The sequence below is a fragment of the Myotis lucifugus genome, unplaced genomic scaffold (genome assembly GCF_000147115.1).
Source record: "Myotis lucifugus unplaced genomic scaffold, Myoluc2.0 scaffold_235, whole genome shotgun sequence".
Lineage (NCBI taxonomy): Eukaryota > Metazoa > Chordata > Mammalia > Chiroptera > Vespertilionidae > Myotis > Myotis lucifugus.
Window position 1 is genome coordinate 422,164 of NW_005871283.1, and position 10,836 is coordinate 432,999.

Here is a 10,836-nt window from a genome sequence, read left to right on the forward strand (position 1 = left end):
GCGCTGTAGTATACATATACAATGAATTATTACTAGGACAGGGAAAAAGCATAAAATCTTAGCATTTGGGACAGCATGGATGACCTAGAGCAGCGGTTCTCAACCTGTGGGTCGCGACCCCTTTGGGGGTCGAACGACCCTTTCACAGGGGTCGCCTAAGACCATCGGAAAGCACATATATAATTACATATTGTTTTTGTGATTAATCACTATGCTTTAATTATGTTCCATTTGTAACAATGAAAATACATCCTGCATATCAGATATTTACATTATGATTCATAACAGTAGCAAAATTACAGTTATGAAGTAGCAACGAAAATAATTTTATGGTTGGGGGTCACCACAACATGAGGAACTGTATTAAAGGGTCGCGGCATTAGGAAGGTTGAGAACCACTGACCTAGAGGGTATTATGCTCAGTGAAATAAGCCAGTCAGAGAAAAACAAATACCATATGATTTCACTTATATGTGGAATCTGAAGAACAATATAAATGAACAAACAAAACAGAAACAGATTCATAGATACAAAGAACAGACTGACGGTTGCCAGAGAAGAGGGGAATAGGAACTGGGTGAAAAAGGTGAAGGGATTAAGAAGTACAGGTTGGTAGTTACAAAACAGTTATAGGTGTGTAATGTACAGCATAGGAAATATAGTCAATAATATTGTAATAACTATGTATGGTGCCAGAAAATGAAACTTACTAGATGGGATTCTATGGGACCAAAGCAACTGAACCACATCCAACTGAAATAACCAGATGACTGGGCATGGCACCCACTTTCAAAGAAGTAGATTATCATAGGAATCAAGCCTAATAAAACACTATTAATACCTCTTGTCCACTTAATTAATTCCAGGGCACTGTTAGCTAAACATTGTAAACTTTGGCACTATTTTAAAATGCTCTCATCTGAACTGCTTCTATTTCCAAGTTGTGAAATGAACTGTTTGCCCTTTTGAGGAGCAATTAGAAGGTATTGTTTTTAAATTGGCAAAAACTCTTAGTTTTTAAACTACATTATTTTTATTCTATAGAATAGTTCAATGTTTTGGCCTTACAAAGTTATCTAAATTTGCCCTGGCTGGGTAGTTCAGTTGGTTAGAGTGTCATTACGATATGCCAAGGTTGAGGGTTCAATCCCCAGTCAGAGCACATACAAGAAGCAACAAGTTAATGCATAAGTGGGACAACAAATCGATGTCTCTCTCCCTTTCTCTCTCTCAAATCAATAAATTAAAAAACTAAACAAAACAGTTCTCTAAATCTGAAACTCGTGCTTGTTGGAAAAAGCAGAGTCACTGAAGTAAAAAGCCAATCTCAGTACCAGAAACATCTAGAGCAGTAGTTCTCAACTGGAGGCAATTTTGGCCCTTACAGACCCTGGGGGCCATCTGGCAATGTCTGGAACCATTTTTTTGTTTGTTTGTTTGTTTGTCTGTCAGGACTTAAAGGGAGGAAAGGGGAGTTGATGTCCTTCTGGCATCTACTGGGTAGAGGCCAGGGATGCTGCTAAACACCCTACAATGCACAGGACAGCCCTTACAACAGAGAATTATCTGGCCCAAAACATGAGTACTGACAAAGTTAAGAATCCTCGTCTAGAGTGATGAACAAAGTGGAGAGATGGAGTGGTGCCATGTTAAGGGAAACTACTTCAGAGGAGAGGAGCCTGTGCACTTTGCAGGGTAGAGCCAGCCTTCAGGGACAAAGGTGTCACTCCCTTGCCAGGGGTGGGCCAGGACCTCAAACTGTCTCAGGCCTCCAGATCCCAGGAATCACGAGAAGGCAGCTGGATCTTCAGGCAAACTGGTAGAACTGAAATTACTCAAGCGTTGTACAGATCCTCCTCTGCCTAGCACAGGCAGAAAGGAGATCCTATAGCCCCGGAAAAGAGAGATCCTTGCTGGAAAGGAAATAGATTGCTCATCTCAGTGTCCCCAATGCCTAGCATAGCACATGGCACATGACAGGCATCCAGTCAATGTTACGCAAATGAAATGAACTCCTTCAAATCAGCTCTGTTGCTTCCCCTTGCATGGCCTTTGTGGTGTGTCACTTTACCTCTCTAATCCTATTTCTCTGCACATAAAATGTGGATGGGCTGTTCTGAGGATGTGATGATATGAACCCACTTTGTGAACACTAGAGCACTGCAAAGGATGAAAGATTAGAAAGCTACTTCTGGGGTGCTAATTCTTGTATGTGCCCAAATATTATTTTAGAAGTTAATAGTAGTAATTCCCTCACTGACATTCTTATTAAAATAGTCATCTAAAATCTATGGGGCTCTCAATTACACTGCAATTTAAAAAATTCTATGGGTCTTGAATCTATTTTCATTTTAAATGGAAAAATAAAATGTAGTCTATGAGATCTAATATTTTTCCTGCACAGAAGCCATCTGTAGTAACCAAACTCACAGATGATTCACTTCCTGGTATTTCACACCCTAGTCGGTCTATGTAACCAACAGCATAGGCAGAAGTAATGGTATGTCATTTCTGATAATAGGTTTAATAAGACCGTGGCTTCCATCTTGGGTGCTCTGGAGATTCCCACCCCCTCACCCCCATGAGTGAGCTTAGAAGTGAAAAGATACCAAGAATCTTGGTCCAACAGCCCATAAGGAAATGGGATCTGCCAACAGCCCTGTGACTAAGTTTGAAAGTAGAGCCTTCAGCCCTAGTCAAGGCTTGAGACAACTGCAGCCCCAGTAGTTGAGAGCTAACTTTTAATGCAACAGTATGAGATTCTGAACCAGAACCACCCAGCTAAGCTGTTCCCCAATACCTGACTTCAGAAACTATAAGACTTACATGTTTGTGATTTAAAGCTGCTATGCTTTAGGGCAATTTTTCTGCAGCAATAAATAATACAGCATCTTTATGAATTCTTTTTTGAAAATAATTCCCTACCTTCTGGCCCTCATGAGCAGCTTCTATTTTCAGTAAGACAAATCTCTCTAAATTCCCACAACTGAGAGGAAAAAAACACAGCCTGTCCTCTAATCTGAGAGCTTCCTAGTTCTTTCATATTCCTAACTACGAGGACTGTAATTTAAAACTGAATGAGAATAGTTTACACCTGTCTCGATTACAATAAGGATGTACAGAACAAGTTTATCATCTATAATCAAATTCAGGAAGTTACCACTTGGATTTCTTACTCACTTACTAAAGATTATTAACCGACTAGAGTCCCGGTGCATGAAATTTGTGCACTGGGGGGGGGGGGGGTGTATCTCAATCCGGGAGCCTTCAGTGAATGTCCAACTGCCGCGGAAGCAGGAGAGGCTCCTGCTCCCGCCTCCGCAGCTGCGCTCACCAGCTGTGAGCCCAGCTTCTGGCTGAGCAGCACTCCCCCTTGTGGAAGCGCACTGACCACCAGGGGGCAGTTCCTGCATTAAGCGTCTGCCCCCTGGTGGTCAGTGCACATCATAGTGACCAGTCATTCTGCCGTTCGGTCAATTTGCATATTAACCTTTTATTATATAGGATTAGCTCAATGAGAGGTGCCTCATTTATCTACTTTTTTTTAAAATATATTTTATTGATTTTTTTACATAGAGGAAGGGAGAGGGATAGAGTGTTAGAAACATCGATGAGAGAGAAACATCGATCAGCTGCCTCCTGCACGCCTCCTACTGGGGATGTGCCCGCAACCAAGGTACATGCCCTTGACCGGAATCGAACCTGGGACCCTTCAATCCCCAGGCCAACACTCTATCCACTGAGCCAAACCGGTTAGGGCACATTTATCTACTTTTAAAAGAAATTAGCAGGATAGAGTTTATGGCTTACATCATCATGCTAAAAGATTATAGTTTTCATTTTAATTAAATATATAACAGTGTACTTAATAATAATTTTAAATTGTCTTAGAATTCAGAAAAACAGGAAGAAAAAAAAATGTCACTCCTAGATCCACTGCCCAAAGATGTCTTTGCTCAATTTTTTCCCCATCTTTTTCCTGGATCGAGGTGGTACATTTGTAACCATACGTAATCAGACTTCTGAGAATGAAAGCAAACATGACTGAGGTTTTTCAGAGAAATATCTCACATCGACTGTAAAATTATTCCCATAATAAATTATGAGACTGTATAATGAAGGAGTGTGTCAGCCTCATTCAGATGGCACCACGTAAGCATCAACCTCTCGTTTCACAGGTTCATTACCACAGCCACTGCAATCAGATAGACTTTACAGGGATCATGATTTTGCTCAGGACTCTGCTACTGAGCTGGGGGCTGTGCCTTAGAGAAGTCCACCCGTCCTTTTAAGACTTACCTTTTCTTAGAGCTAATAGTGATTCATCTTTGGTTAGATAATGTCTTTTGAGAGTAAATTTTTAAAGGGCATACATTCTGAGACATGCATATCTGAGAATGTCTTTGTGCTCCTTTCTATATGAAATCTATCTTAGTTATATATAAAATTCAGGGACGAGGGGTAGGAGAGTAATCTTTTCCCCACTCAAAACTCTCTAGACAAATGTAGCCCCTCACATTTAGTACTGTAGAGATGAATGCCAGCCTTATTTTTCTCATCCCTTTTAAGATTTTTCTTTATACAGTATTTGCTCTATCCCTGCTACCAATGTAGAATGCAAAAATATGCCAGGATATATCTAGGTACAAGTCTCTTTTCATTAGTTTTCCCTTTTAATCATTATACTTAATTATTTTATTTTATTATATTTAATTATTTTTCTCTTCAATTCTATTTTTTAAATCATTCTTCTATTCCAATGCATCGGATGGTTCCTTGGGAATATTTACATATTCACAGACTGGGCTGCAATTCTCTGTCCTCTAGATCTATCATCTTCTCTCTCATTTTTAGCTCCTCTCTGCATTTTGGGAGGGCTTCTGAAGTTTTCCATATCATCAATGCAGTGTTCAACAGGATGAACTATCTTTCATTTTAACATTTCAAATTTCCCTACAATTTTCCCTCCCATAACACAGGGTTTTCAAATAGCCATTTTTCTGTCCTTATCACTTACTACTCCTGTTCCAAAGTGATTATACACTCCTGCTTTCCACTGGCAATCATTTTCAAAGATGTGTTCTTCCTCTGAACTTTAAGGATGACCTCTTTTCTTTATTCTGCAGAACTTGCTCAAAGACCTCTTGTTCAGAGTGGTTGACCTAGAATCTGGTATTCACCAACAGAAAGGGTGTGTAAATTATCTTCCCATTCTGTACTCCTTTGGTTATGGGTAGTAACATACTCTTCTCACCTCTACAATCAGCCAAGAGGATGTGCAAAGCCCTTAGCCCAGTGGTTCTCAACCTTCTGGCCCTTTAAATACAGTTCCTCATGTTGTGGTGACCCCCAACCATAAAATTATTTTTGTTGCTACTTCATAACTGTAATGTTGCTACTGTTATGAATCTTAATGTAAATATCTGATATGCAGGATGGTCTTAGGCGACCCCTGTGAAAGGGTCGTTCAACCGCCAAAGGGGTCATGACCCCCAGGTTGAGAACCGCTGCCCTAGCCTAATTCCCAGTGTCACTGGTGGGCTTTTATCTCAGATAGCTATGTTAGACTGAGACAGGATCTTCTAACACTCCCTGCCTGATTCTGACCCCATTTTAGGAGTCTGCAATAAATGAAGGCATATGAGTGCTTTTTCCTTCTCTGCCGATGCCAACAGTAAACTTTATTTTTGGAGACTCTATTTCCTAGGACTCAACATGCTGTGACTACTTCCTCCCTACCCTCAAACACAAATATATACACAGAAAACACTGCGATTCCCTATCCAAGTATATTCTGGGAGTTACAGCTTCCAAATAGAAAATGAAAGATAGTGATCGGAAAGTAAAGGATGGAACAACATGCTGGCTCAAACAGCAGCTGCTCAATTTCTGATCAAAATAAGCCTTGCTTTTCTGAACCAAGAGCTGACTACAGAGAAAGGATGCAGGGCCTCGCTGTCCACCTTCAGGGAAGACTCAGCACTGCTGAGGAGGGCTTCCAACTGCCTCTCCAGTATAGCTCTATCAACCTTGTAGTTTGGGGAAATCTTGGCAAAAGGCCAACTGTCAGTCCTCGTTTCTGCTGATGTGTGTACGATGTTTTATGCCTTCGTATCTTAGTGGGCAGTGGAGGCTGCTTAGCAGGTGCTTTATTTTAAAATGAAGCTACAATGATGGGAAGGAGGTTGTGACTGAAAAGAATTATAGACTCTCAGTTTTGCAGGGACTTTAGAGGTCATTCAGTTCAAACTCTCTAACTTCACAATAACACAGTAAGTGGTCACCAATCCCAGGCTTGAATCCCTAGAGTGATCCAGAACTCATCACCTAGTGAAACAATTCACTGCATTTTTACAGAGTTCTAATTTTCTGAATGTTATATCTATACTGAGGCAACACTTAACTCTCTATACTTTCTATCTATGAGTCCAAGTTCCTTCCTCTGGAACCATACAGAATAATTCTAGCATTTCTTTCAAGAGACAGGTCCTCAAATACAATAGTATCAGATCCACCTCCCAAGTTGTCTTTTTCAGTTGTTCCTAAGGATGTACTAGCAGAACTTTGGCTAAGTCTACGTAAGAACACTATTCTAGCTATTCAATACTCTCAAATGCAAAAGTATCATTTACAACAATGGTAATATACTGTTGGTCAGCATCCCTATTTACAGAATAGAAAACAGAACATCTTCAACCTACCTCATATATTCTTTTCTACAGCTCCAGAAACCCCTGATTAATGACCTCCACTCGCAAAGGAGGCTACTTACCTTAACCATGAAATAATGAATGCTATTGATCCAACAAGCTACTGCTATAGAGTGTTATTGATCACCCAATCTTTGGTTAAAATGGTCCTCATTTAGCAATTTCACTGTCGCAAACACCTGGAGCAAAGCCCGCTCATAATTAAAGAGTTTGGGGGAGTTAAAGTGAGAGGTGATAGACAGAGATCTCAGCTTTCTGCCATTTATTCTTGCTTCTGAGCTATTGTTTGTGTCAGAAGGGATATTGATTTTCTATAAAAATAAGAAAACAAGAGGCACCAAGGGGCCGCAGAAGGTCAGCTCGGGCTGGAGAAGGAGGGGGAAGGTTTAGCACTCTATCTCTGTCACTTGCCTTCCAAGAGAAAGGAATATTTTCTTTCCTGTGAGATCAGCCTCTAATACATCATCAGAGGAAGGCTCCTAACTGCAACCTCAGGCCATCACCAAACCAACTCATTTATGAAAGAAAAGAAGTTAAGCTATATTCAAAGAGAACAGATAAATGATGTGTTAGGGGAGAATAGAGCAAAATTAGGCTATAAATCACCTAATTAATAACTGCTTTATAAGCAATTTGAATAAAAATCAGTAGAAAGTAACTTTACAAAAGAGTTGTTAGAATGGAACACACATGCACACAAAAATATTAAAATAACAACTGATCTTTTTACAGGCATAAGAAAGCTATTATATCACAACCACTTTCAGTTCTTCAGAACTCAAGGGACTGGCTGGTGTAGAATTAAAGAACAGAAAGAGAAAAAGCAAAAAGAATTCTTGGTTACACTTAAAAGGACTCCAAGTTTAGTTAGCAGTGAATTTAAGGAAATTAGAAATAAAGCTCTCTGATTGAGACATATGTTTTTGATCCTAAAACTCCTAATGCATACTTTTTATAAGAACTCTTTCTATCCATTGAGACTAGGCTAAGCTAAATGATCCATTCATCCTAATAATTTTACAAGTTGGATCATATACAATTTGACAAACCTCAATACAACTGATAAAAAGTAAAGTTCTACACTTTGATCTGTGAATAAATTAGCACATCCAAATAAATTTATGAAAAGAGTAACCAAGAGGATTCTTGGAAGTATTTCTTGTTTAATAGCATGATGGGGGAGAGATCTTTACAACCCAAAATTTATATATAAATTGGGTAAATAGACCTTGGAATATACATTAGAGGAAAACTTAAAAAGCCAAATCATAAGCCTACCTAGTTGTGCAGCTGGATTAAAAATCCACCCAGGAAAGGTAAAGGCATACAGAACTACAAAGCTTTTCCTGTTACTCACACAGCCTCACCTCAGAGGTCCCAAGATTTATGTCTTTGTTTTTCAGACAAATTTCAAAAGAAGCAAAGTCCTAAGAAAAGTCATACATCCTTAGGTCGTAGAAGATGAGAGAAAAAAGAGCCATGGAAAAGGCATAATCAAAAGGTAGGAAACATGGTGGTTAAATATGAACTCAGGAACCAGGTTTGACTTCCAGTTTTGCCACCTTTGGGCAAATTATCTAACCATGCTTAACCTCCATTTCCTCTTCTATAAAATACAAATAGTGGAGTTGTGAGCATTAAGAAAGAATATATGTTATGCACAATAGTACAGTGCCTGGCACACAGTTAGTGCTTCATAAATGCTAACTAATATAAAAATAGAATACAATGGTACTCAATTGAGACTATTCAACCCACCTAGGAAACAGGCATTTGGTTTGATAATATGAAGTGGAGAGATGAATGGAAACAAAGCAAAAATGCCAAATATCCTGCAAGGCATGGGACAATCCCTCACCACAAAGAACTGCCCCATCCAAAATACCAACAGCATCTCCCCACTGAGAAACACATATCACACATTATTATTAATAATGATAATATTAAAGTATCAAGCTGGGTAGTTTCATTGTTCCTAGGACTATGTATCTGAGAGGTAAAAAATAAAAACTGACATTATAAATATGTACCCAATACATACAAATTTTTCTGGCTCAATGACATCTGACATAAGACTAATGGGACTTAGTACTGTATTTTCAAAGCCTACCATGTGTTCGGACAACTTGAATGTGAGCCATAAAAAATAAACTCAATATAGTCAAACTATAAAGCAGCAGGGAACAGAATTATAGCCCAGAAGTATCTAAAGCCATGATTCTTAATGGGTAAAGGTAGTGCCAGGAACATTTACAAACTCCATGTGCCTGGAAGCAGCATTTATAATACACACACATACACACCAACCTCTGCTGAGACCCTGATTCTAAAGAACAATACCTATGTATGAACTACATGGCATAAACAGCAGCAAACTGTCTTGAAAATAAAATTCTGGTTATGCATTTGAAGCACACGTTTTAAACCATTTTTAGTAACAATTGTGTTTCTATTACAGTATAGCCTTCTTGACAGAGAGAAATAGAATCATGAATGTTCTTTAACTGGCCGATTGCTCAGTGGTTAGAGCAGTGGTTCTCAACCTTCTGGCCCTTTAAATACAGTTCCTCATGTTGTGACCCAACCATAAAATTATTTTCGTTGCTACTTCATAACTGTAATGTTGCTGCTGTTATGAATCATAATGTAAATATCTGATATGCAGGATGGTCTTAGGCGACCCATGAAAGGGTCGTTCGACTGCCAAAGGGGTCGCGACCCACAGGTTGAGAACTGCTGGGTTAGAGTGTCCCCCTGCAGACTGAAGGGTCGCCAGTTGGATTCCCAGTCAAGGTCACATGCTTCCGTTGGTTGCAGGTTCAAAACCCCACCCCTGGTCGGAGGCAACCAATCACTGTGTCTCTCTGTCCTCTCTCTCTCTTTCTCTCCCTCTCTCTGTCTCTCTCTCTTTCTGTCTCTATCCTTCTCCCTTCCTTCCACTCTCTCTCTAGAGATAAAAGGGAAAAAAAAATCCTCCAGTGAGGATTAAAAACAAAACAAAACTAGAGATAGCCCTGGCTGGTGTGACTCAGTTGGTTGGAATACAGTCCCGTACATCAGAAGGTGGTGGGTTCAACTCCCAGTCAAGGCACATACCAGGCTGCAGGTTCGATCCCTGGTCGGGGCGCCCCGTGTGCAAGAGACAACCAATCAATGTTTCTCTCTCACATCACTTTCTCTCTCTCTCCCTTCGTCCCTCTAAAATCAATAAAAATAAAAACTAGAGATAAACACGAGCTGATTGGTTAAAGGAGAGCTACAAAGTCAATATTACAGAAGTTGGTTTGAAAGAAAGTTAAATTCATCAGGACTGTGCATTTGTACTTCGGGTCAAATTAATCAGGAAAAATCTTTCACTAAGTAAGAGATCTCACCATTCCGACATGTTCTCATCAGAGCCCTGTTTTTGTTCATCTGCTTCACACTCCATCCTTTCTTTCCTTCCTGTTTTGTTGAGAAAAGTCCTAGTTTCTGCTGATTCACACAATCCGTGGCCTGATGATGTCCAGGGAGTATTCTCCTTCCAGCGTGACAGACGCTGCTTCTTAGCAGACTTTAAACCTACACCCTCTCTCATAGCTCCAATCTGACACCTTGAGCTTCTGCTGAAAGGCTGGCAGCCACCTCTGAAAGTCACTCGCTTCACCTTCCGCCTGCGCCTGAGCGGTCGACAAGGTGCATTTTCAGTAAAGGAGTCAGATTCATGCCAAGAATGTTGCTTACTCTTAACAATGGTGTTGAGAGCTGGATGCCGTTTGGCTACCATTGTGTCATCAGAGTCACTAAAATTGGTGACTGGGGCCATTTCTCGACAGTCCTTAACGGCCTCATCCAGGCTGGACTCAGAAGCCTCACTGTAGCAGCAGGTATGCTCTGCCAGGTGGGTGAAGTCTGAACGGCGCTTCCTGCCTCTCCGTTTGCGAAGCTGCCGCCTCTGCTGCCGAGGGCTCAAGGCCATCTCTTCCCACAGCTCACCAAGCTTATTCTGTTCAGATGTCTGCTCCAAGGCTGAGGCTAAGTCATGTACCAGCTCATCCATGAGGCCACATCTGCCAAAAGAAACTTAAAACAAAAAAAAAAGAAAGAAAAAGAGAGCCTGAATAGGATCTGTTGTTTTAGAAAAATT

The 10,836-nt window shown here is 40.3% G+C and overlaps 1 protein-coding gene across 1 annotated transcript in view; it reads right to left on the reverse strand.

Moving 5' to 3' along the window:
• Positions 1 to 10,772, reverse strand: part of GPATCH2L (G-patch domain containing 2 like) — a 50,126-nt gene extending 39,354 nt beyond the window's left edge. Inside the window, 4 exon segments of the mRNA XM_023762183.1 lie at positions 10,085 to 10,266; positions 10,268 to 10,318; positions 10,320 to 10,340; positions 10,342 to 10,772. Coding sequence (XP_023617951.1) covers positions 10,085 to 10,266; positions 10,268 to 10,318; positions 10,320 to 10,340; positions 10,342 to 10,749 — 662 coding nt within the window. The 5' untranslated portion in view covers positions 10,750 to 10,772.
• Positions 10,773 to 10,836: the final 64 nt, after the last annotated feature.